At 45.9% G+C, this 26,516-nt stretch overlaps 1 protein-coding gene and 1 pseudogene across 1 annotated transcript; one reads left to right on the forward strand and one right to left on the reverse strand.

The window, feature by feature from the left end:
* On the reverse strand, nucleotides 1–3,022 carry LOC126562359 (uncharacterized). Its single transcript, XM_050218838.1, has 2 exons — nucleotides 2,203–3,022; nucleotides 1–1,589 (listed from the first exon to the last, which is right to left on the reverse strand). The coding sequence occupies exons 1-2, from the start codon at nucleotides 2,996–2,998 to the stop codon at nucleotides 1,366–1,368; spliced, it is 1,020 nt and encodes a 339-aa protein (XP_050074795.1). The 5' UTR covers nucleotides 2,999–3,022; the 3' UTR covers nucleotides 1–1,365.
* Nucleotides 3,023–17,254: 14,232 nt separating this feature from the next.
* LOC126563888 (uncharacterized) lies at nucleotides 17,255–24,600 on the forward strand (annotated as a pseudogene).
* Nucleotides 24,601–26,516: the final 1,916 nt, after the last annotated feature.

Below are 26,516 nucleotides of genomic sequence, written 5' to 3' on the forward strand. Positions count from 1 at the left end.
TTGAATATGCCGTCGAAGCCGGGCGCCTTCATGTTCCTCATTCTTTTGACTGCAGCCTTCACTTCTGCTATGGTGGTTTGGTCTTTGGGTGGAAAGGGTAGGTCGTCCTCATCGAGTCGGTCAATCGTCGCAGCCACAGATGACTCATGTGGACTGGGCATCGACAGACCGATCTGATGAGCACTGGCAAACTGGAGGGCAAGTGCATCGGACTTTTCTGCTGGTGTGTGTGCCGTCTGGTTCGTGGCTATGGTGAGTGGTGGAACTGGTCTGGGTTTGGTGCGAAGGACTTTTGCAGTTTTCCAGAAGCTGAGTGCATGGGGAGGTAGCCTTTGAACCATACGCTCGAATCTGTTGTTGCGGATCGTCAATACTCGCTCATGGATGATACGCGAAAGCTGCGCGGCCTGGCGTTTCAGCAACAAGTCTCCAGTCCGCTGATGTTGCCGCCTCAGCAGATTACGTCTGGCGATGAGTGACCGCGTGTGGTCATCGAGAACGAGAACCACACCACGAACACTCCTCTCCGGGACGCACTCCGCTTCAGCTGCTTTGACGGCACCCTCGAACCGGGCGATTGCTGCGTCAATATCAGTTATCGCAGCTTCCACATCGTTGTTGCCGATAAGCTGGTCCACAGTTCTCCCAAAGCGAGCCCAGTCGGTGTTGCAATAGTCCTTTCCCAGTACTGGTGGATGTCTGGTTGCATTCAGATTCAGTTCCGTTAAGACCGGGAAGTGATCTGAGTTCAGCTCATCGATAGTGCGGGGTTTGCTGCAAATGAAATTAGAAAGAAAAATATCTATTACTGATTGGATACCTCGGTTGGGGATGTGTGTTGGATCATCGGGGAACTGCACGACGAAATTCCCATGCTGCGACAGGTCCGCCAGGGTGATTCCGTTCGTGTTGCTCCGTACGTTGCCCCACAACTGGTGCTTGGCGTTGAGATCACCCCCAATGAGTGAACGGGCCGGATTGCTGGTGATGATGTGTAGCTCTTGTCGGAACGTAGCTCTTCGCGACAGGGTGCACTGCCGCGGACAGTAGACTGCCGTAAGCTGCAGTGGACCGGTGTCGGTATGGAGCTGGACGCCTATTGCTTCTATGGTGGTGGTGTTGTAGTGCGGGAGTAGTGTGTGCCGGATTCCACGTCGGATCGCGATGGCAACGCCGCCGCCTCGAGAGGTGGTGCGATCCAGACGATGGATGGTGAAGTTGCCTAAGAAGAAACTGATCTCAGGTTTGAGATGAGTTTCCACTATTAGCGCTGCGTCAATGTTGTGCCAGACAAGGAAGTCGCCGAGTGGAATTTGCTTAGCCCGGACGGACTGAGCATTCCATGTGATGACTCGCAGTGCCTGGTCAATGAAGGAGCATCAGCAGTTCTGCGATAACGGCGAGCTGTTCTCCCTTGTTGCGGCAAAGGCGGATCTTCGGGAGCATTCTGCTAAATATAGCGAAGAGTTCTTCCGGGCTGAACAAGTCTTCCGCGGAAGTTGTGGCTGGAGTTGTGGTTGGAGTTTTAGCTGGAGTGTCTGGAGCGTTCCTGATGTCCTGTAGTCGCTTCGCTAGGTTGTACTTCGGTGCTGTGGATTGCAAAGAAGAAGAAGATGGAACAGGTTTAGGTTGTGGTACTGATGGTGGGATGCACGCTGCCTTAGGTCGGACGCTTGGAGTGGTTGGTGCTGACACAATCTGCGCAAAGCTTTTGGTCTTGGGAGCAGTGTGCAATATCGGAGGAGGAATGGAGTGCGGAATGCTGGTTGGAATGGAGGCTAACGGTGGAAGCGCGTGCCACACGTTAGTTGTGGTTGGTGGAGGAGCAGAGTTTCGACCGTTGGCGCGCTGTCGAATCTCAATGTATTTCGCCCGCCTTGGACACGATGGATCATCGGCGCGATGAGCGGCACCACAGTTCGAGCACTTTACCGTGCCCGAACTCGATGGACACTGCTCCGAGAGATGCTCCGCCGCGCAGAGGAGTAGAGTTTCGACCGTTGGCGCGCTGTCGAATCTCAATGTATTTCGCCCGCCTTGGACACGATGGATCATCGGCGCGATGAGCGGCACCACAGTTCGAGCACTTTACCGTGCCCGAACTCGATGGACACTGCTCCGAGAGATGCTCCGCCGGCAGCGTCCGAGAGATGCTCCGCCGAGAGATGGCACACCGAGGTTTGATCTGGCAGTGGCGAGTACCATGCCCAAAAGCTTGGCATCGATGGCATTGCGTCGGGCCTTTCTTCCCTCCGCGGTACGGCACCCATCGCACGATGACTTGCTGAATTGACCGTACTGCTTCCAGCTTTTTAAGCGAGCACGTTCCTCGCTTGAAATGAACCAGATACAACCTGGTTTGTATGCCCCCTGCGCGGCGCTTGATCTCGAACGCTTCCAAAACGTCGAGCTGGTAAGACTCCTTCAGCTCACTGACGATCTCCGCGAGGTCCGTTTCCGAAAGCCCACGAAGCACCGCCTTGAAGGGACGCATGTTTTTAGCGTCATGCGAAAAATATTCTGCATTCCGCTGCTGCAGGTAGTTAAGGACCTCCTGCTGTTCAGCAGGAGATCGGACCGTAATCGACGTGCCTACGTCGGAGATACGGAATTCTGATGTGATGCCTCGCGCCTGCAGTTCCGGACGCAGGACAGCAACTGGCAACGACTTCACGGTGATCGGAGGCATTTTCACCGCCGATACGGGAGCCGGAGCCAATGTACGCCCTGCAGGAACGGCGGGCGTAGCTGGTGTCTTGGAAGGCTTCGTAGTCGAGGCTGCCTTCCGTTGTCGCCGGTTGACGGTGACAAACTGTGCCAGGTTTTCCTCCTGCACGCTGGTGGACGAACGTGATTCCGTACTGTTCACGCTCATGGTGCCGTCGCTTTCTTCCGAAGAAGAAGAAACCACGCTCCTCGAGCGCTTGGACTCGGCCGAATCGGAGCCCGATCCTACCGAGTCTGGTCTCTTGCTCCTCCCTCTGCCACGCTTCGGCATAGCTGAAGCTGAAGCCGAAGCCGAATCAGGTACGAAGAGGCACTACACACACACGAACGGGCACAAGCACAGCACACGAACACACTCACAGGCACAAAAAGGATACACCGAGAAGCACAGCACAGGTACAGCAGCACAACACGGGCACACCAAGAAGTACAGTCACGTAGCAGGCACTAATCACAGGCACAGTATTTTTTCCTTGCACGAGTATCACTTTAGCAGGCAGCATAACCACACTGGTCGAAGTCTGAGCACGGAGTGGTTTTTTTCCACAATAATTACGAAAGTTCACCGGAATGGGCGTTAAAAAGTAGAAAAGGCGGCTGATTGTGAAGGACCGAGAGTCACATCTACCAGCGAGGATAACATGAAGTTGTGAGCATATGCGAAGATCGAACCGGATAATGAGGAAGAATAGAAATGTTCAGGGAACAAGAAAAATACAATAATGCGTTAATGTTGCTACATCGAGGATCGAAGTCTGTCAGGAAGGGCCGAATGTAGAAAAGAAATGCCGCATATTTCTTTTGCCAAGAGAAAAAGGGTATAAAAGGAAGGATTAGGGAGTACACAGGCAGTCGTCGTCAGGATAGCAGCAAATAAACACCTAAGTGCAAAACTCCAGACCTTGTTCTCGTTTTCTTCTCTCACTCACTCGGACTATCTTACATTTCATCTTGGAAACTTGCCGTACAACATTTATCGCATTTGCCGTTCGCAACGTTACCACCCTCACTACCCCGTCCTTTCCGGTATTGACTTCTAATGCGGTATTATCTTCTCTTACTAACAGCATTGTTCCTGGTTCAATAGCTGTGGCTGGATCCAACCACTTTGCTCTAACTTGAAGCTGTTGTAAGTACTCCGTGTGCCAACGCTTCCAAAACAGCTGCCTTAGCTGCTGAACACAGCGCCAATGACTGAGTCCATTTGCTGGTTTCTCTCGCAAATCGATTGCCGGAATTTGATGCATGTGGGAACCAGTTAGAAAGTGCCCGGGTGTCAGTACCTCCTGACCTAGTGGGTCATCCGTCATGGAAGTGATAGGTAGCGAATTGAGACAAGACTCAACCTCGATCAACATCGTTGCCAGATCCTCGAATGGCAATGACGACGTACCAAAAACTCTAAGCAAATGATGCTTTAGTGACTTCACGGCCGCCTCTCACAAACCACCGAAGTGAGGGGCGCGAGATGGAATAAATTTCCACTGTATTCCTTGATTAGCAGTCCAGAGTTGAATCGCCTCTTGATGGTTTTCCGAATTCAACACCTCGAACACTCCCTGCAGCTCATTTGAAGCCCCTGTAAAATTTGTGCCGTTGTCAGAAAATCTCCTTACCAAACCACGGCGTCCGACAAATCTCCTCATTGCCGCTAGAAACGCTTCCGTGCTTAATTCAGACACTAACTCGACATGTACTGCACGCGTTACAAAACAGGCGAAAATAGCAAAATAGGTTTTCATCGGAACCGCGCGACGGTGCTTGCCCTTCACAAAAACTGGACCACCATAGTCAATTCTACGTATGACGTGACACGTCTGCCATCGGTTGCACAACCGGTGTTAACTTGCATCGGAAACAATTGAAGCATTCATGGAATATCCGTCTTACTAGATTGCGGCCGCCAACAATCCAATAATGTTGTCTGAGCGTACTTAACACAAGTTGAAGACCCGCATGTAACATTTGGTCATGCTAGTACTTCACTACTAATCGAGCCAATGTGTGCTCTCCAGGGATGATGATTGGATGTTTCGCATTGTGTGGCTCTGCCGAGTTTCCCAGTGTACCTCCCACACGAACTAAACCATCTTCACTCAATATTGGTTTAAACTCTTCATCTGCGACTTCTGTGATACTTGCTGCTCATGCTTTAACGCCTTGAGTTCGTCGCTAAAACCATCTCTCTGTGCAATTCTGCACAATGCTCTATCCGCTGTACGTAACTTTTCACTTGAAAGCCATTTACTGCTTGCGTCACTTTCTCTCCTCAAAATACTAATATATAGCCGAACAAACTTATCGACTAAACGGGAGAGCACCTCTACTCGTCCTGACTGTCCTTGGAACATTTGAAAACAAGGTATTTAAATACCAAAAATAAAATGCTGTTTTGGAGGTCGATAACGAGTGTCATAAGCATCTGGAAAAGATTGACAAAATTAATGTTGGTTTTGACAGATGCAAAATCTCTAGGGTGGTTTGGCAAATGCAACGAGAAGCCTTAAGCTGGATTTTAAACATGCGGCCAATAGTTATGAGTGTCCACTGTTTAAAAAACAAATGGAGAGAGGAGCCAAACTTTCCCAATAGCAGGGAGGGATGGAGTTGGGGCGGCTCAAAGAAATCCTGTATTTCAATGTTGCCAGCCTTTCTTCTAACTATGCTATGTTGCGGGATACAGTAGATAGAGTTCAACCAATGTTGGTCTTTATCTCTGAAACTCATGTAACGGAAATTGAGGCTTTTCAACAGCTTCATATGAATGGCTATAAGGTTGTCTCGTGTTTGTCTCATTCGCGTCATACAGGAGGAGTTGCTGTATATGCCAGGAGCGAGGTTACTCTTCGGGTGATTTTTAATGAATCATTGGAGGGTAACTGGTTTCTTGGCATAGCAGTTTCTCGAGGGATGGCGGTGGGGAACTATGGTGTTCTGTACCATTCACCGAGTGCTAGTGACTCAAGATTTGTCGATATCTTGGAAGAATGGTTGGATAGGTTCCTAGATGTGAGAAAGAATAACATCATCGTCGGTGATTTCAATATCGACTGGTTGAATGTTGAAAAATCTGCCAAACTGAAGCGTTTGATGGATTCAGTAAACATGAGACAAAAAGTTAAAGAAGTCACACGAATCACCAGGCAGAGCAGAACATTGATAGACCATGTTTACAGTAGCACGGACTTAGTCAAAGCCGCTACAGATCCGTTATTGAAAATATCAGAACCATACCATCTAGGGAACCATAGAGATATGCCGTTATCGGCACTTATTGATTGCGTCTTCTAACAAGTTGGAGCTAGAGGAGATCTGCGGTTGCCTGAGGAACGAGTTCGAGATAACATCACTAGGAGAAATACGTCAATTTCTCGGCGTTGAGGTTAAACGCGAAGGAAACGTCTTCAACATAAGCCTATGTAACTACATCGACAAACTGCTAAAGATGTTCGTGATGGAGCTGTGTAAGACTGCCAAATCACCGATGGATCCAGGCTATCTTAAGACGACAGGTAGCGGTAAGCCATTCGAACACCCAAATATGTATCGAAGCGTTGTGGGCGGGTTGCTTTATTTGGCCATTGTTACTCTCCCAGATATTGCAGCTAGTGCATCAATACTTGGAAGACGATTCAGCGCTCCTCGAGACTACAACTGGACAGCGGCGAAGCGAGTACTTCGCTATTTGAAAGCAACGAATCAACGAAGAAACGTATCAACTATAACTTGCAGGTGAGCATCAACAGGAGTTGATTGGATTTCCGGGTGCAGATTGGGCGGGCGATGGTGAGAGTACGACGTACGACATCCGGTATACTGTTCAAGTTAAGAGGTGGTTGCATTATGTGGGCCAGTCGTCGGCAACAATGCATCAGTCTCTCGTCAATGGAGGCTGAGTACGTAGCTCTCAGCGAAGCATGTCAAGAAGTACTCTGGCTCCGGAAGCTTCTACATGATCTGGATGAAACGCAGTCATCCAACGACCGTTATGGAGGATAACCAGGGGTGTCTGGCGTTTGTTCGATCAGATCGTCTCAGTAGAAGATCGAAGCATATCGAGACAAAGGAGCGATTCATTCACGACCTATGTACAGGAGGAGGAATTCAACTGTTATATTGTCCAACAGATCGTATGCAGGCAGATATCCTGACTAATACACTGGGACCAGTCAAGCACCATCATTTCTGCAAGTCTTTGGGACTTCAAGCAAGGCAATAGTGGCAAGAGGGTTCACATTGAGGGGGAGTGTTTAAATGTACCACTATTCACCACTTGCCCACCGTGTTGTAGCAACCGTGATCAACGTCATGCGTGACAGCGTATGCCACTGAACGCGTGATATCGTCCCGGTTCCATTTTGTATTCCTATTACTTCCTGTTTTTCCGCGCTGCTGCTGAGCTGAGTATTTTCATTTCAATAAAAAGTGTGAAAAAGAAACCCCACAAAAGTGTTCCTTTCCACAGTCGAAGCAATCACCATTGCAAAAACTCAATCCATTCCTGGATAGCCAGGGAATAATTCGAGTAGGAGGACGTTTACGGCTCTCTCAGCTACCCTACGAAGCCAAGCATCCTGTCCTGCTTCCTAAAAAGCATCCCTTCGCGCACGTGATTGGCAAGTATCATCACGAGGAGCTTCGTCATGGGGGAGGAAGATTGCTGCTATCGAGGTTACGAGAAGAGTATTGGCCACAAGATGGGAGGCATCTAGTTAAAGGTATTGTGCGGGACTGTGTCCGTGGCATACGGACAGCGACTGGCACTCGAGCAGCAACCAACTGGACAGCTTCCTGCTCAGCGCATCTCTCCCATCCGACCATTCCTTGTGACTGGAGTGGGTTACGCCGGTCCATTATACTTGAAACCGATCCACAAACGAGCCGCTCCGGGAAAGTGCTATCTGTGCGTCTTCGTTTGCTTTTCTACTAAGGCCTTACATTTGGAGCTAGTGGGCGACTTAACAACGGAAGGTTTTTTAGCCGCCCTCCACCGTTTCACTGCGCGACGAGGCTTACTCGCACATATACATTCGGACAACGGGACGAACTTTGAGGGTGCGGCAAGAGAGCTTCCTGAACTATTCGAGATGTTTCGCGATGAACAATAACTACACCGCATATAGACAGACTTCACTAACCGTAGCATTAGTTGGCATTTCACCCCTCCCAAGGCACCACACTTCGGCGGATTGTGGGAAGCAGCGGTGAAGACAGTCAAGCGACGCCTGTTCCGGCAGTTAGGCAGTACACGACTGTCTTATGAAGGCTACACTACTGTTCTACAACAAATCGAAGCTGCGATGAACTCGCATCCTCTTTTACCGATATCAGACGATCCTAACGAGTTATCGGCCCTTACCCCAGCTCATTTCCTGATCGGCACCTCCATGCACGCCGTTCCTGAGCCGGACTACACTCGTCTTCGTGCGTGCAAACTCAGCGATCTGCAGAAGTGGTAAGTGATGGTACAGCGTTTCTGGAAGCACTGATCTGCCGAGTATCTACAAGAAATGCAGAAGGTCAGTGAACGGCTTAGTACGAACCACGATATACTTCCCGGGAGATTGGTGATCCTGAAGGACGATTTCCTCCCGCCTACCCGTTGACCACTTGCACGCATTCTCCACGCGCACACCGGTGAAGATGGACTGACACAGCAGATGAGCAGCCGAGCACAAACACGTGATTTGCGTTTTCACCTGCATTGTTTTTGTTTTTTTTTTTTGCATTGACATTCGTCAAGGCCGGGGAGGATGTTCAACATCAACACTGCGCTTGACCGTACTTAACGACACACGAGCTTTCTTCGTTAAGCCTGAGCACTCGGCTCCATTCCAGTTAACGAAAATCGTTTTTTGCACGAAATATAGTTCTCTTGCGCTTTGATACTCGAAACAACAGCACGTATTTTTGGCAATTATCAACAGCAAACAAGCATCCGAAATCCGTAGGATTGAACACCCATTTTTAAGCAATTTTCTTGTATTGTTTAGTGAACCCTGACAAGCCATTAGTTGAGTTTTCATGCAAATTTTCGTATATTTTGATTTTTAGCTTTTTTAAACATAGCATTTCATCTCATTTTTTTAAATATGTGAGAAGTGGGCCTTTTTACGGTATGAATTACTATAAATGCGTCGTGAAATACGAACACCAATGGTAAAAATATACAAAAAATTGGACATAATGAGGAATATCAAAAATATTTTTTCCACAATACGGCCATCGAATGGCTTCACTAGACTGCCGATACCAAGTAGTTCTATAGTATGTCGTCATTTCTGGGGACGATCCGGGTGCGATTTGAACCCCGGACCTACTGTGTAGAGACTGGCGCAGCTGTCGCATCACCACTGGCCGCCCTCCGGCCCTAGTGGTCCTATTGTTCGGTTACGCAATGTACAATCAAAAGCAATCCAATCCGTTGCACACGCTATGGTACTGACGACCCTTTGCTTCTCTGTTTTAGACTCAGCATTGGAAAAAAAGAAAACAGAAAATATAAAGGCGAAGGAAAGATTCTTCTTCTTCTTCTTGGCGTAACGACCTCTAAGATCATGCCGGCCATCGAAATGGCTTTCTAGACTGCCGATACCACGTAGTTCGATAGTGAGACCTCACTACGGGGGGACGGTCCGGATGGGATTTGAACCCCGGTCCTGCCGTTTGACCGGCGCCGCTGTCGCCTACACCACCGGGCCGCCCCTAGAAAAGATTAGGAAGTGGATAACAACCTAGAACGGAAAGCAGGTAGAGATATGTTGAAATCAAAGTGATGCGACGAGGAATTAAACATTTTGATGGCAATAAGGAGAGGATCTTTACGGCCCACCGCAGAGCGACGTAAGGCAACAAAAATTGGGGGACGATTTCGAAGGACGCGGGAGGGAACATATAGAGGGATTTGCATGAGCAAAGCTGGTGCATCGATGCAATTCAGGAGAAGTGCGGCAACAAATGAGGATTGCGAAATAGCACGGCGATCTTCAAGCGACGCAAGACCAAGCAACCGGCATCTGTGCTCGTAACAGGGCAGAGCAGAGGATCGATCGCCAAGAATTTTCCGGAGAGCAAACCTGGTGAAGGACCTCTGCAGCCGCTCTATTCGATCAATGCGGATTCTAGCCGACGGGGACCAGATAACCGAGCCATACTCTAGCATTGATCTGACCAGTGAACAAAACAAAGTCTTCAAACAACAAGCATCGGAGAAGTCACGGGCCACACGTTTAAGTACACCAAGAGTCCTCCTCGATTTGCTGACTATGGAGTCAATCTGGCGTGAGAAAGAGGGCCCCGTGTCGAGCAAGATGCCCAAGTCCTTAATGACCAAAACACGCTCAACCAGAACCTGGTCAAGGGAATAAGGACGAACAAAAGGGGAACGGGACCGGGTAAACATAACAACACTACATTTTGTCGGACAAAGGGAAAGACGGTTGCGATTACACCAAGCACAAAAACGGTCAAGGATAGATTGAAAAACAACACAGTCAGGAGGAGAGGATACAGGATAGAAGATTTTTAAGTCATCAGCAAAACAGAGAAAATAATCAGGTGGAAAGACAGTACTGACATCATTAATATACAAAACAAATAACAGTGGCCTTAAGACACTTCCTTGAGGTACGCCTGCACCTGAAAGAAAGGGAGAAGAAAAGGAACCTTTAAAGGAGACTCGATAACTACGATTACACAGGAAAGAACGGAACACGGCAAGTAAGGAGGTATGGATGCCAAGACAAGATAATTTGGAAATGAGGAGTGAGTGGGGGATACGATCAAAGGCAGATTTGAAATCGGTGTAAACGACATCAACCTGAGAAACCGTATCCAGTTGAGACGAAAGGTAAGAGGTAAAACACATTGTGTTAGTGGAAGTTGATCTTTTGGGCATGAATCCGTGTTATTGAGGAATGATGGAAGAACGAGTAACATACAGAAGATATGAATGGAGAATTATTTCAAACACTGTGACTATTGGACATAGTATGGAAATGCCTCGGTAATTTCCGACTGACGTCTTATTGCCTTTTTTATGTAAAGGAATTAACCAAGCAAGTTTCCACAAGGAAGGAAAAGAGGACTTACACAAAGACTAGAGGAATAGTTTTCTAAGAAGAGGAACAAATGTTACACCGCACATTTTTTGTACAGATGCAGGAATTCCGTTTGGACCAGGCCTATAAGAAATTTTAAGCGACTTTAGGGCATTGAGGACGGATATATCATCAACGGATCAACCGGAGCATGAGCATCTATAGATGATGAGGTTGAGGACAAATCGCCCAGAGGTCGAGAAAAATTGCTGGCGAAATGTTCTGCAAAGAGGGAACAGATGTCGGGGGCATTGTCAGCAGATCCAACGGTCATAACGGTAGGAAATGAAGGAGTTTTTGTGGAGTTTTCAACATAGGACCAGGACGATTTGGGATTGCAGTGGAAATTGATTTGGATCCGGCTCATGTAAAGAGAATATCTTGTCCGATTGTAAATTCGGTATGCTGCCGCAGCATACTTAAAAATCTGGCGGTGATAACCTGAGCTAGTGTGCCGAAGATTACGAAGAGCCCGAGTTCTGTCAAAACGCAAGGATCTGAGAGTTGTGTCAGACCAAGGTCAGACCAACAACTTCTCCTAATGGAGATTGTTTGATTGAATTTCCTATAGTCTAGCTTGCGGAAGTTAAATTCGCGATTCTGGGCCTTTCTGATACGTGAATGGGCTGGGACCTGAATACAAAGCTTAAGAGCAGGGCGGTAGCTGTCTGCAGGAAGTAAAGGGGACGGAAAGCTGGAGAAGGGCAATACAAAAGGTAAGGCAAATTCGTTTACGAACATTAAGTCTAACTTTCTTCCTGCGGAATTAACAACACCTTATTTTTGACTAAGATTACATTCATAAAGACCATCCACAAAATAGGAGGAGGATGATGAAAAAGTAGAGGGAACGTAATAGTCGAATTCGTGTGACCAATTTATCGATGGTTGATTAAAATCACCAAAAAGTATTAAAAAATACCTCGATTTCATGCGCTCTTGTATCGCAGTGAATAGTAAAAGTAAATAGCTCCGACGAAGATAGAATACTCCCTAAGATGGATTTGAATCCATAAAAGCTCCAGGGAAGTATGCGTGTTAGGTATTCTTGAGGATGTGAGCTCAGCTTTGCAGGCTACAAGTACCCCGCAGCCGCGAGTGAAAGTACTGTTATCTGAGGAGCGGTCACAGCGATAGACGGAGAAAGTGTCGTCGACAAAAAGTGCAGTCGGAATCGTATCATCTAACCAAGTTTCCGTTGATATAATGACGTCATGAAGAGCGTCACAAAGAGAGATACGGAGGTTAGTCATTTTGGCAGTACATTAGTAATGATGACGGAGGCGATAGACGTTGGGCAGCCATCTGCCGGAGCTATTGTTGTTGTGGTAGTGGAAGCGAAGGTAGTGTTACGCTGAAGACGATGTTAGTGGTGTGGCGGTTTCTTCTGATGCGATGGTGACAGTAGTAATGGTGTTTGAAGTGGTGTGATTTGTTTTTGTTGATAGAGAGGACGTTGTAGATTCCAGTGAAGTAAGTAGGGTTGTATGTGCAGTTCTATGATCGGTGAATTCCTTAGAAATCGTTCCAGTCGGGCAAGTGGATGGGGATAAGGCTCTCTCCCGCAGTTCAAGCGACATACCGATCTTAAATGATCAGCGTGCTAAGATCCTTGTTCACTGGCGCTAGCTTAACTTGATACATCATCAGTGCCGATTTGCTCTTTTACGAACGCTTGTACTTCTTGAGTAGTGGCCGTTGGTCGAAAACGCGACAAATACAACCAGAATTTGGGTGTTTCTTGTGGTAGTAACAAAGCAGCCTGAGATGGTGTTTTGATTAGTGCTGTGCCAGAAAGGAGTGGAGTTGCCTTAGTAGTGGCATAGGTGCTGGTCGGTGCGGATCGATCGATGAGGCGACGTTTGGATGGATTGGTGAGATCGGTATCCGGAGTGATCGTAGATGTTGGTGTGGGTATCAGTCGGCGGTGAAGTGGCAGCTAAATCGTAGATGTTGTTGTGGGTCTCAGTTGAAAAACTCAGTGGCAGCTTCCAAGCGGGACGCAAATTCTGTAGTCAGTTGAGCCTTGAGATTATGCAGTGCAGACGTCAGTTCGGAGACAACCACCAAGCGCCCATTGCTTCGGTGTTCGGAGCATTGGGAACACAACCACAGGAATTGAGATCCTTCTCTGGTGAGTTCCTTTACCACCACATTGCTCACTCCTAGGCAAGAGCGGTGGATTCAGCGCTTGCAGAAGCCATCGCACGTGTAGATGTGATCTTCCAGCGAATGTGCACGCACACACGACAAGCAATGGTCAGCCATGACGAAGCAGTGGAGTTGGTGTCAACGGAAGCACCTCACTATAATAATCACCTCACTGTAGGATATTAAACTGTGGCAAGGCGAATCAATTTCTTGTCAGGATTAGTTCAGTGTAAAAATGGAAATGACTTTGTGAAAAAAACAACGGAAAAATGTGTTTGATTGTTTGATTGAACGACTTAAAAACGCGTATGTAGTGGAACGTTCAGTTGAAAAAACGATTTGTTTACAAATGTTTGAACTCAACGTTTATGCCTACCGAACCAAAAAATTATTTTGACACAACGCTTGGGTTCGCGCTTTACGTTTGCGATCCATGTAGCCCGAGCTTCAGGGTTTTCACCTCTGCGAAAACCACAGACTATACTAAGCAAGATGAGTGTGACTCCGTATATGGCGATCAGCGAAGCAGGACATGCGTGGCGTCTGTGGCCGTATGTGTGTGTGTGTTTTTTTTTTATACAAGGAGTTTAAAATCTTCATAAAGACACCCGGTGAGGCGACATGGGATTTTAACCCAGTAAAAAACTCTCCTTGGACCCTATGCCTCCTCCCACGGGATCACCTCGCGGTATTACTTCATGGGAGGGGCAGTGCTGTGCACTTAGTCTGACTAATACGCGCTAGCAACTATAACACTCTCGTTCACTACATAAACGTTCGCAGACATTTACACCACTGCTGCAGTTTGGACGTTATCAGCCGCATCGTAGTTGACGCTGCTTCCCACAACTCACTGCTCTGCAACATCAGCTGCACCAGGTTCGACTGGCTCACCTCTGTACCGCATATGTCGTTCAGCTGCTGACGTTCTGCGCTGAATCTTGGGCAGCGGAACATGACATGTTCTGCCGTCTCGTCTGCATCCGGACACGCTGGACATTGAGGCGAAGACGTGTGCCGAAACCTGTGCAGGTAGTGCCTAAAACAGCCATGGCCAGAAAGTATCTGGGTGACAAAGAAGTCCACGTCACCATGCTTCCTGTCCAACCATACTGCTATATCAGGTATCAGCGTGTGTCCAACGCTGTGAACCTACCGTTCACAGCGTTGGACCAGCTGTTCTGCCACATCCTGATGGAGTTCGCCCTCGCAGCCTTTCTAGCAGCTCCCGCGTTGGGTTCCCCCGTACGTGCAATTTGGAAGCACTCTGAGTCCTCCTCGAGCGTTATGCACACAGGCGTCAACCCAGCAATCACGCAAACTGCTTCGTACGAGATCGTACGATAGGCACTAGCGACTCGCATAGCCAGCCGCCTATGTATTGTGTGTGTGTGTGTGTGTGTGTGTGTGTGTGTGTGTGTGTGTGTGTGTGTGTGTGTGTGTGAGTTTGTCTATTTGAGCATCGTGAGTCACAGTAAGCGTTATCCTTCCCTATACGCACCGTTGTCCCCGGCTCTACCATGGCGGTAGAGCAGGATGTTTCAGATTCCGATCGGGAGAATGATTCCTGCAGGGAGGCTAAACGAAAGCCCCAAGCCCGCACCAGCGGCAAAAAAATAGCGATCGAAGGCCGCATGTAGTAGTGCCACTTTGCAAAGAATTCCCAGGTGGCAAAAAGTGCCCCGCTGACAAAGAGTTCCCCGCTGGTAGCAACTAACGAGCCGCTATCAGAACACCGAGCGCGTGCTTACCCGCCGTCGTGGGAGGGTAAGCCAATAGTGTATTTTATGCCGCGAGTTAAACAACTCGATGTAAGGACGATCGCGGCATCGTTATTTAAAAAGTACCCGGGCGTTGCCGATGTTTTTCGGATGCGCCCAAACAAGATCAGGGTTACCGCAAAGGACCGGGCTCAAGCCAACGTCATTGCGGCTGATCCAGAGTTTACGGAGCACTACCGGGTTTACATCCCAGGTAGTCTGGTTGAAGTAACCGGCGTGATCCAGGACTTCGAATATCCTGAAGAGGATATTTTTAAATATGGCGTGGGCGTTTTTCAAGCCCCAGGTACGCCAAAAGTAAAAGTGATCGAGGCTAAAAAGCTTTTTAAGCTTGACGCCTCAGCGACGGAGGGGAAAAAATATGTTCCGACCTCCTCAATCAGGATCACGTTTGAGGCTACGATTCTTCCGCAGTCCCTCATTATTGAAGGTCTCCGGATACCGATCGACCGGCCATACGTGCCAAGGGTGGCCACCTGTTCGAAGAGCAGTCGGATCGGTCATGCCGATCCGTTTTGCACTCGCAAAATATGCTGCGGAAAATGCAGAGGGGCACATGCCACCGAGGAGTGCAAAGCCCCTTCTCAAAAATGCTCGCATTGTCGGGAGGACTGGCATGAGGTAGCCTTGTGCCCGGTGTACCGAAAATTGCAAAGGGAACAGACAAAAACGGTAGCTGAGAGGGCACGCGGCTCTTATAGCGACGCCCTTAAAGGTGCGAACGCGTCGAACCCTTTTGCAGTTTTGGATACAGCTGCAAATGGCGAGTCCAACCCAGCTGCACCCGAACAGATGCCTCTGAGATCAGCTAAGACCAGAGTATCATACAAAAAGGTACAACGGAAGGTCCTAAAAAAAAAATAAACCTTTGGCACACCAGCCTCTTGCTAAAGCAACATCCTCAGTCCCAACTCGAGACGCTGATCCTTCTGCTCCCGCTCCTCACTCTGCCAGGAAGGAGCCCAAAAAGAAGCGATCCCCCCGGACCGAAGCACCTCTGGAAAGTTTGGTTTTTCCAATCGGGGGTTGTCCGAAAACCCCTACCCCGTCCCTTTCCGAGATCCTAGAGTCCCTCCTCATGACCCTGAACCTCCCGCAGCACCTGCACATGATCGCTACTTGGGCCCTTCCTTTCCTGAAGGGGATGATCAAACAGTGACTGGCCCAATGGCCATGCTTAAGCATGATGGTCCGATTGGACGATTAATTCCTCCAAGGGCTACCATCATGCAGTGGAACTGTAGGAGTTTGCTTGGTAAGCTAGACTCCTTTAAAGCAATAGTGGGCGAGCACAACAGCGATGTGTTCGCCCTCTGTGAAACTTGGCTATCGGGAGACATTAATCTTACCTTCACCGGATTTAATATAATCCGTGAAGATCGCATGACAAGGGGTGGCGGGGTACTGATTGGTGTTCTAAAGAGTCAGACTTTCACCAGAATACGCACCCCTAGACAAGATATTATTGAAATTGTCGCAGTCAAGGCAAAACTTGACGATCTTCACGTGACATTTACCTCAATTTATATCCCCCCGATAGCCAACAATGAAAAGGAAAAAATTGAAAAGTTCAAAGAGGATCTTGGAAATTTAGCAGTGGTCTTGCCTGGACCGCTTTTGATCCTGGGAGATTTTAACTCTCACGGAGTCGACTGGGGCTCCGATAAGAATGACATTCGCGCTCCTATTATCCGAGACATCTGCGAAAGATTTGGGTTTTCAATTCTCAACTCAGGAGAGGCAACTAGGATGCAGACACCTAAGAGTAGGGCGAGTGCACTGGACCTGGCTCTATGTCCATCAGCGATGGCCCTGCATTTAAGTTGAAAGGTGATCCAGGACCCTATCGGCAGTGACCACTTGCCGATAGTAATTTCCTACATCAAGGGAGGATGTCCGTCCAGGAGGTGGAATCTCCGTTAAATGTGACTTAATGAGGAACATCGACTGGACGAGATACGGTGAATTAGTAGTCGCTTCGCTTTCTCTTGACTTGGAAAATTTGTCTCCAGCTCAGGAGTGCGAAAAACTTGTTTCCATTATAAACAAGTGCGCTCTTGAAGCCCAAACAAGGCGCTCCCACCAAGCAAGGACATTCAAAAAACCTCCCACTCCTTGGTGGGACAAGGATTGTCAAGCGGCTTTTAATAAGATGCGGGAGGCGTTTAAAGTATTCCGGGACACGGGCTCATGGTCTTTATATGAAAAATATAAAGGACTGGAGAGATCGTGCAAAAACCTGTTGAAGGCGAAGAAAAAGGGCTATTGGCGTAGATACTGTAGTGTCGTAAGTATAGGTAGTATGTAAGCGTATAGTGGAAGCGTTAGATGTAAGTACATGTATGTATTAGTAAGAAGGAGAATAAACCGGACAGTCATAAAACAGCACTTGAAGGATCAACACCTAACTCCATAACAGTTGGCGACGAGGATAAAGCAAACGTTAAAGTCAAATTAATAGTCATGTCGTTAATCGGTGAAATCGAACCATTTGTCATGGGTGAAAGCATCAAGGAGTACTTGGAAAAATGGATATTTTTTCCAAGTGAACGAAGTCGAATCATCGAAGAAAACAATAATGTTGTTAACCTTGGGTGGAGCGTCGCTGTACAGTCTTATATCAAAGCTAGTGCTACCTGAACAGCCAAAGACGGTAAACTACGAGAAGCTGTGCGTTAAGCTACAAGACCAGCTGGAACAGAAAGTCAACATAGTGGCGGAACGTTTCAACTTCAGAAACTGTCTACAAAAGGATCAGTCGGTTGCGGAGTACATAGTAGAATTAAAAGCGCTTACACAATCATGTAAGTTCACGTGTTGTTTAGCGGAAAGTTTGCGAGATCAACTAGTATCTGGTGTTCGAGACGATGGATTGAGAAAACGTCTTCTACGAGAATCGGACTTAACATTCGTGAGTGCAGAAAATATAGCCAGAACGTGGGAAGCTGCTGATGAACAAAATGAAACATTTACATCGAAAGAGAAACAGAGGGAAATGGCGGCGATTAAGTGCGCGCCAAAACGAAGCGTCGGTCCGAAAGTGTACTACTACCGTGGAATCAGTACACCTTTACACCAACAGAGCAGAGCGCACAAGCAAGAAATGAAGTGTTACAGATGTGGAAGATCACATAATCCACAGACATGTCCTGCGCGTATGTGGCAGTGTTTCAACTGCAAAAAATATGGTCATGTGTCGTCGTGTTGCCGAAGTACGAATGTGCAGAGTTTGAGGTCGGAACAAAAGGATGTGTTACTAACACGCATATCCGAAGATAGAGCGATTAGTGGTCCAGAAGTGTGCGTATTGAAAATCAATGGTATAGACATTGCATTTGAGATAGACTGCGGTGCGTGTAATACAGTCATACCGGAGAATGTGTACCGGAAAGAATTTGCAAATATCGAGTTAGAACAAACACATTTGCGTTTTATTACTGCATCAGGTCAAAGTTTAACACCGTTAGGAAAAACACGTGTAAATGTAAGCACAAAAAGTAAAACGGTCAGTTTAGACATCACAGTAATTCCAACCGAAAACAAAGGGAATCCTCTACTAGGTCGTGATGCATTAGATATATTATTTCCAAATTGGAGAAAAAGTTTCAACTTAAATCAAATTGATACAGATAAATGGCTTGATGAGATGAAAAAGATGTTTCCGAATCTAACAAATAGTAATCATAAAGAAGCGATAGAAGGATTCGAAGCTAATTTAGTGTTAAAACCAAACTATACACCCGTTTTTCACAAAGCGTATTCAGTCCCGTATGCTCTAATAGAAAAACCTAGATAGAAGCACCAGTAGAAGCAAACCTAGATAAATTAGTGGATGATGGCATATTAGTACCAACACGTACATCAAGTAAAGAAGAGTCAAGAAGACTAATTCCAATGGTGAAATATCAAGATCATTATAAAGAAGAAGAAGAAGTCTATTACAAAAACCAATTTAAGGAATACGTGAGATGGATTCCAGCGATAATAAAGAAGAAGATAAGAAGTCTAAGATATTTAATAAGTCTAAATGGAGTAGTGCGATTGGTACATGCAAATCAAATAAGGAAAAAGGATAAAAGAATGTATAAAAATGTTGTCGTAATACCAAGAAATGAAAATAAATCATTTAAAAGGAAAAGGAGTGAGTCTAGTCCTCCACCTTTAAGACGGTCGAAAAGGTTGGAAGGACAACCTAGATTAAAGTATCCGAGATAGAAGTAAACTTTGTTTAAGGGGGAGAATGTAGTGTCGTAAGTATAGATAGTATGTAAGCGTATAGTGGAAGCGTTAGATGTAAGTACATGTATGTATTAGTAAGAAGGAGAATAAACCGTCAGTCATAAAACAGCACTTGAAGGATCAAAACCTAACTCCATAACAGATACGTCAATAACCTAGACCCTTCCGCTTCACTTAATTCACTTTGGAGAATGGCTAGAAGGATGCGAAACAGCAATAACACCAACGAGAGCGAAAGCTTTTCTGGCGAGTTGCTGAATGAATTTGCCCACAAGCTTTGTCCCGACTTCGTTCCTGCGCAAAACTGTGCACAAAACGCGCCTGGCAGTGACCCTATCATGGACTCACCGTTCACTATGGTTGAGCTATCGCTTGCTCTTCTATCAAGCAAAAATTCTTCCCCAGGCCTGGATCAGATCAACAGCAAACTGCAGCAAAATCTTCCCGACATGGGCAAGAAACGTCTGTTGAGAATCTTCAACAATATGTTGGAGTTCAACAGCGTCCCGCAAGAATGGAGAGAAGTGAAAGTTGTCACTATTTTGAAGCCTGGCAAACCGCCATGAAGATACGATTCATATCGGCCAATATCGCTACTTTCGTGTCTGAGCAAACTCCTTGAAAGGATGATTCTCTTACTGCTAGAAGAATGGTTGAAACAAAAAACAACCTTCTATCAGATACCCAGTTTGGTTTTCGTAAAGCCAGGGGTACTAATGACTGTTTAGCGCTTTTGATGACTGAAATAGAGCTTGCCCGTGCACGAGTTAACGCTCGTCGCCACAACCCTTCCACCGTAAGTACCCTCTCCTATGATATTTACCGGAAGAAGAGGCTACAGATACATAAGCATCCGTTCAGCTGCAAGACATTAACATCATCTAGACATCAACATCCTAAAATGTCCTTCACATCCAGCCAGCATACTGTTGTAAAACAATTTACCAACTATCGCCATGCACCTTTACCTGGTCATCTGTACCCTGGCTATTCAGACATATGCAGCCTTAGACCCGTCTTGGAATTCCCTGATAAACCATCGTACATCAGGTACTCCAAGCCAACATCAAGCAAGCAGCGAAACAACGAATCCTTGAACCGTCCATCCTGCTTCCTCATATTGTGAAATAGAAATAGTTTATTATATTTAAGGACGAAATTTAGAAATACATTCACTCTCAGTTCAGCTCTTAAACAACAACGTTACTCTGTCCGAGGAATCCGAATCCAACCCCAACCCCCGTGTTTGTTAACTCACGCAAGCAGAACATGGGGTCTATTTTCCTTGACATACAGGGGGCATTTGACTTAGTTTCTCCATACAAACTGAGTCAAAAGTTAGCAAATGGGACCAAAGTTGAATAACTTGTTATTCAACCTTTTGTCGGAAAAAGTTATGAACTTCAACAATGGTCACGTGCAGTTAAAACGGACCAGTTTCCATGGACTAGCACAAGGTTCCTGCTTGAGCCCCCTGCTGTGTAACTTTTATGTTAGTGAGATAGACGCTTGTCTAGCGCCCAACTGCAGTCTTAGACAATTGGCAGACGATGGCGTCATATCTTTTGCAAGCAGAGAAGCCGACGAAATACAACTGGCTTTACAAACCACTCTGGATAATCTTTCCGAGTGGTCTGAAAACCTTGGCATCAAGTTCTCTGCTACGAAAACTGAGATGGTAGTCTTTTCTCCTTTTAGCGACACGGGAAAAAACAGGGAGAAAAGGCTATATGACCCGAAAATTGATGTCTTTCTGTATGGTGAAAAGATATCAACTACCGACAATTTTCGATACCTTGGTGTATGGTTTAATTCAAGGCTAAACTGGAGTCCTCACTTCACCCATCTGGTGCAAAAAGGCAGTAAAAGAATCAACTTTCAAAGGACAGTCACAGGATTATGGTGGGGCGCACATCCATCAGACGTCCTGAGACTGTATAAGACAACGGTACTATCCGTATTGGAATATGGAAGCATATGCTTCCATTGGGCATCCAATACGTTGATACTCAAGCTTGAAAGGCTACAGTACCGCTGTCTTAGACTCGCACTAGGGAGCATGAAATCCACACACAACATGTCCCTAGAAGTGATGACCGGAGTGATGCCGCTCAAACTACGTTTTGAAATGCTGTCGCCTTCGCCTTCTAGTCCGTTGTTCAGTATCAAATCCCTTGATAATAGAAAATTTTGAAGCGCTTCTAGAGACTGGTTCTAAGAGCAAAATCTTAAAGATCTACGAAGATTTTGTAGCGCTACAAGTGCATCCTAGCGCTCCACAGACATTAAATCGTGCCGCCCTTGCCGAGAACTACAGTTCACTTTTAACAACAGATTCTTCGATGCGCGAGGAAATTAAGACCATACCGAATGATCTTAGCCCGTGGATAGTTCCGGGTATTTTCATGAATAAGTATGGTCATTTAGACCAAATAAGCCAGTACTACACTGATGGATCATCCTCTGAGGAGGGTACTGGCTTCGGTGTTTTTAGCGAGTCCACCGAGGTATTTTTCAAATTGAGGCAGCCATGTAGTGTTTACACCGCAGAGCTAGCCGCAATCTTGTACGCACTATCCATGATAGCAGCGAGACCTTCGGACCAGTACTTCATCTTCACTGATAGCCTTAGTGCTATTGAAGCTCTGAGATCTCCGAAGGCAGTTAAGAGTCAAGATGTCCTCAGCATAAAAATCATTGAACTGCTTGGATCAATGTTCGATAAGGCGTATAAGATCTCGCTAATTTGGGTCCCTTCTCATTGTGGAATTCCCGGCAATGAAAAGGCAGACTCACTGGCCAAAACAGGCGTCAAAGAAGGCGCTTTTTACGACCGACCTATCTCGGCCCAGGAGTTCCTTCGTTTCCCACAGCAACTTTTCCTGTCTCGCTGGCAGAGCATGTGGGAGGCGGATGAACTCGAGCGTTTTCTCTTCTCGATCTCTCCGCAAGTGTCCCTGCGGCCTTGGTTCGATGGGCTCTCTGTAGACCGGGCATTCATACGAATGATGTCTCGACTGATGTCGAATCATTTTGCGTTGAACGCTCATCTACAGCGTATAACTCTGGCTCAGACAATAGTATGTGGCTGCGGTGACGGATTCCACGATGTGGATCACCTTCTGTGGTCCTGCGTGGAATTTGAAACCGCAAGACCCTCCTTGTTGAGCGCAGTCGAGGATATCGGCAGACGAACGGGTACTAAAATTAGAGAAGTGTTGGTTACCAAGGACCTCCCCTACATGAGGATCATTCACCGATACGCCAGAGACAACGGTCTTGTCCTATGATTCAACATCCCAAGTATCCTTCCAATCCTTATTCGTATTCCCCAATTCCTTTTTTGTTAAATGTTGTGTTGTCTATGTCTTCAGTGTATTTCTTGTAGTGCCACGGGTGATCCGATGACTGGGCAACAGCACTCGAAGGCGGTTCCACCACTGCCGTAAAAGGGAGGCAGGCGTTGTTGAAAGTACAGTGTTCTGCACTCCAATCCAGTTTTGACACATTGAGTTTGGCAGCGTTGGCGTCGGGTTCGGGGTGTTTGGCGGACTCAGTCTCGTGAGTAGTGAAATCGCTTTCGCTGCTGCGGGATAGAGCTTGTCGATCATCCTTTGATTGGACGTTGACTAGATTGAGCTCGGAATGTCATTGCTGGAATGCACTGGAGTGTGATCTTCCCGTACATCACGGGATGACCTGTGTAAGCAGCAGAAAACTAACTACATAGAAATCCAACCTGAATGATCGGCTAAAATCGTATGCGGACGTCACGACAAATGGACATGATCTTAGCACAGTAGATAATGTGCCCAAAACGACCAACACTTCAACATCGAAAGAGCAGCTAGAACCTCAGCCAGACACTTCGGGACTACAATGCAAGCCTGCAAACAAAACCAAAATGATTGCAGACACAGATGTAATTACTGTAAACGTCGTCGACACTCACACTCTTAACCAGGTAGAGAATATCAACCACAGACAAAGATCGCGATCATCATCCGTCAAGAGACAAGTGGATAAAAAACTAACAGACTTTATCACGATCGAATCGAAACGCGGTCGAACAAGATATGCAACAAAAACTACAATGCCTGAAAACGGAAAAGGTAGGAAAAAATCTGTATAACTTTATCAATAACACGAAAAGGGAAAAAACAAGAAAACTAGATTTCTAGAGGGAAAAGAACTATTCAAGAAAAGAGAAAAGGCATGCATAAAACGTATCTCATAGGAAGTATAAATATTTGCAACATCTCAAATGACACTAAAACCTACGCACTAGCATCTGCGATACAGAAGCTAGACTTAGATATAATATGCATGCAAGAGGTTAACGATTCGTCTCTCAGACATATTCACGGTTATGAAATAATCACAAATATAGACGAAAGGCAAAGAGGAACTGCAATTGCCTTGAGGCAGGAAATAAGATATTCACACGTAGAAAAAAGTTTGGACGGTAGAATCATATCCTTGTGTTTTGATCAAACCAAACTTTTAAATATTTACGCACCATCGGGCACTCAAAATCGAACTAATTTGGAAGAGTTCTCGAATCATCCCGTTCTTCAAAAAGGGTGATAAAACACAAGGAGCAAACTTCAGGGGTATCCCATCACTATGCGCAGGCGCCAAGGTATTTGAGAAAGTTATCCACACAAAGCTAACTGTCGCTGCAAGTCACTACATCACCTCGCAGCAGCATGGGTTTGTCGAAAAACGATCCACCGTCACCAATCTCGTCACATTCACTTCGCACTGTTTGCGCAACATGGATAAGCGACTACAAACGGATGCTATATTTACCGACATTAAAGCAGCATTCGACAGCATTGACCACAACATACTTCTGGCAAAGCTGGCTAAACTGGGAATTGGGGGAAAGCTGCTAAGCTGGATCACGTCGTATTTAGTTGGCCGAACATACACTGTTGAATTTGCACATAGCTTATCACGTCCATTCATTGCAACATCGGATATACCCCAAGGTAGCAACTTGGGCCCACTGCTTTTCACACTCTTCATGAATGACCTAGCCTACGTATTGCCAGCAGATAAATACCTCATGTTTGCAGACGACGTTAAATTGTTCATGACAATACACAAAGACTCCGACCAGCATGAGCTACAACAACACTTAGATAACTTCTACCACTGGTGTATGCGGAATCAACTAAAAATATGCATTGAAAAATGTCAGGTGATATCTTTCAGTAGATCTCGGGAGACGAAACACCACAGCTACAATATTAATGGAACTCCTATTGAACGAGCAACACATGTAAGGGACCTCGGTATTGTGCTGGACACTAAACTGACATTTGATCGTCATGCCGAAGAAATCATCAGTCGCTGCAATCAACTTCTTGGATTTGTGCTACGCATGTCTAGAGACCTCAAGGACCCCATGTGTCTTAAAGCCATTTACTGCAGCACAGTTCGGTCAATTCTCGAGTATACTAGTGTGGTTTGGAACCCATTGGCACAACGCCTATCTGACCGCATTGAATCAATTCAACGTAAGCTCTCCCGGTACGCAATCCACCTACTTCCATGAAATCCAGGTAGCCAACATCCCTCTTACGAAAATCGTCTGATGCTCCTTGGCCTGCACCAGCTGAAAGAGAGACGTCGTATTGCCCAGCAACTCTTCATCGCCAACCTGCTTACAGGGAACATTGACTCCCCTGCACTCCTCCAACAACTTAACATATATGCTCCCACAACATCGCTACGTACACGCCCACTACTCGCGAGTACACGGCGCCGAACGAACTTTGGGTCAGGCGATCGTCTGACATCAATGTGTAGAGCATTCAATGAGGTGTACTCACTATTCGACTTCCAGAACTCCATAAAATATTTCAAGGGCCAACTGTTTTCAAGGCGAACGAATTGAATAGCGTTAAAAAAAATTAAGTATTTATGTACACGCTAGGCTAACATACGATCATCCGGACTATTATTGTCCAATGAATAAAGTGTAATAATAATTGAGAAAGATTTTTCCAACATGATGTAGCGCACCACCTAAGGCATCCTCTGTTAATTCTTTAATCATAGCAGGCGACTTTAATTGCGTGATAGATACAAAAGATGCGACAGGGAACTCAAACTACAGTTCAGCTCTGTGTAACGCAGTTAGACATTTGCAAATAGTGGATACATGGAATCTGATAAAAAGACACCAAGAATTTACGTACGTTACTGCTAATTCCGCGTCACGAATTGACAGGATATATGTATCTCGTAACTTAAAAAAGTATCTTCGATCAGTTGACATTCAAAGTATTTCTTTTAGCGACCATAGGGCTTATATAATGCGAATAGCGATACCAAATGAGGATGATTTCTTCATACCAAGACACAAACTGTGGTTGTTTAGAAAACACATTATCACGCATGAAATTAAAACCGAATTTAAAGAAAATTGGATAAAATGGACTAAACAGAAAAGGAATTACAACAATTGGATCACATGGTGGACACAATTAGCAAAAAACCAAATCAAGATTTTCTTCCTTTGGAAAAACAAGCTTCATTACCAAGACTATAATCAAAAATATGAAATGCTTCAGAACAGACTAAACAATTCACATGTAAAATTCATAACTGATCCAAACGAAAAAAATATTATTAATCGAACAAAAGCGGAAATGTTGAATTTACAAAGAATACATAAGCAAAATTATATTAAAGAAAGCAACCATTACATAGCAGGCGAGCCAATATCAACTTTTCATTTATGCCAACGAAGAAAAAATCGTATGTTCATTAAAAAGCTGCGTGTTGACAATCAAGTAATAGACAATGAAAACGAGATACACACTAAAGTAAATGAATACTTCAAACAACTTTTCTCAGAGAATGAAAATTGCGACAACACAAAGCCTTCAGTATCCACAAAAATACCAAATCAATGTGTTCTTAACAGAAATTTGACAAAAGATATCGAAACTGAGGAAATTTTCAACGCTTTACGCACAAGTACAAAAAACCGCAGTCCAGGAAGAGATGGTTTGCCATGCGAATTTTATGAAATTTTCTTTCACATCATCCATAAAGAATTAAACCTTATTCTAAACGATGCACTTAGCCATCGTATTACACCCGAATTTGTGGAAGGAATAATCGTATTAGTACCGAAAAATCACAGCAATAACGATAAAGGCCGGGCTACATTGATCGTACTCGCAAGCGTAATTTTTATATTCACTAGCGCATCTGGCGGCGACCAGCGCAAGCTAGATGTGGGTATAATTTAAGTGCCAAAATTATTCATGCTTGGTGTCTCATCAATTTTCGACCAGGCTGTCTGTATGCCGTTTGACATGTTGATCAAAATCAATAAATTGCTACAGGTCAGGACGCCGAGTACTGCGGGGCAAATCGTCATTTGACAGTTGGGTGCCTAAGCTTCATACAAAGCGCACGACAACATTCCTTCCCATCTGCCAAACTCCATCCATCATGGCTTCCACAGCCAAATCTTCCACATATAATTGTAGTCAAT

This window comes from Anopheles maculipalpis, chromosome X, assembly GCF_943734695.1.
Source record: "Anopheles maculipalpis chromosome X, idAnoMacuDA_375_x, whole genome shotgun sequence".
Classification (NCBI taxonomy): Eukaryota; Metazoa; Arthropoda; class Insecta; order Diptera; family Culicidae; genus Anopheles; species Anopheles maculipalpis.

What these genes read in the sequence shown, in the direction of transcription:
- LOC126562359 (XM_050218838.1), bottom strand. Translation starts at nt 2,998, where the DNA reads ATGCCGAAGCGTGGCAGAGGGAGGAGCAAGAGACCAGACTCGGTAGGA. An exon ending in ATGCCAAGCTTTTGGGCATG is followed by an intron (nt 1,590 to 2,202) that starts GTACTCGCCACT and finishes TGCAATCCACAG; the next exon opens with CACCGAAGTACAACCTAGCG.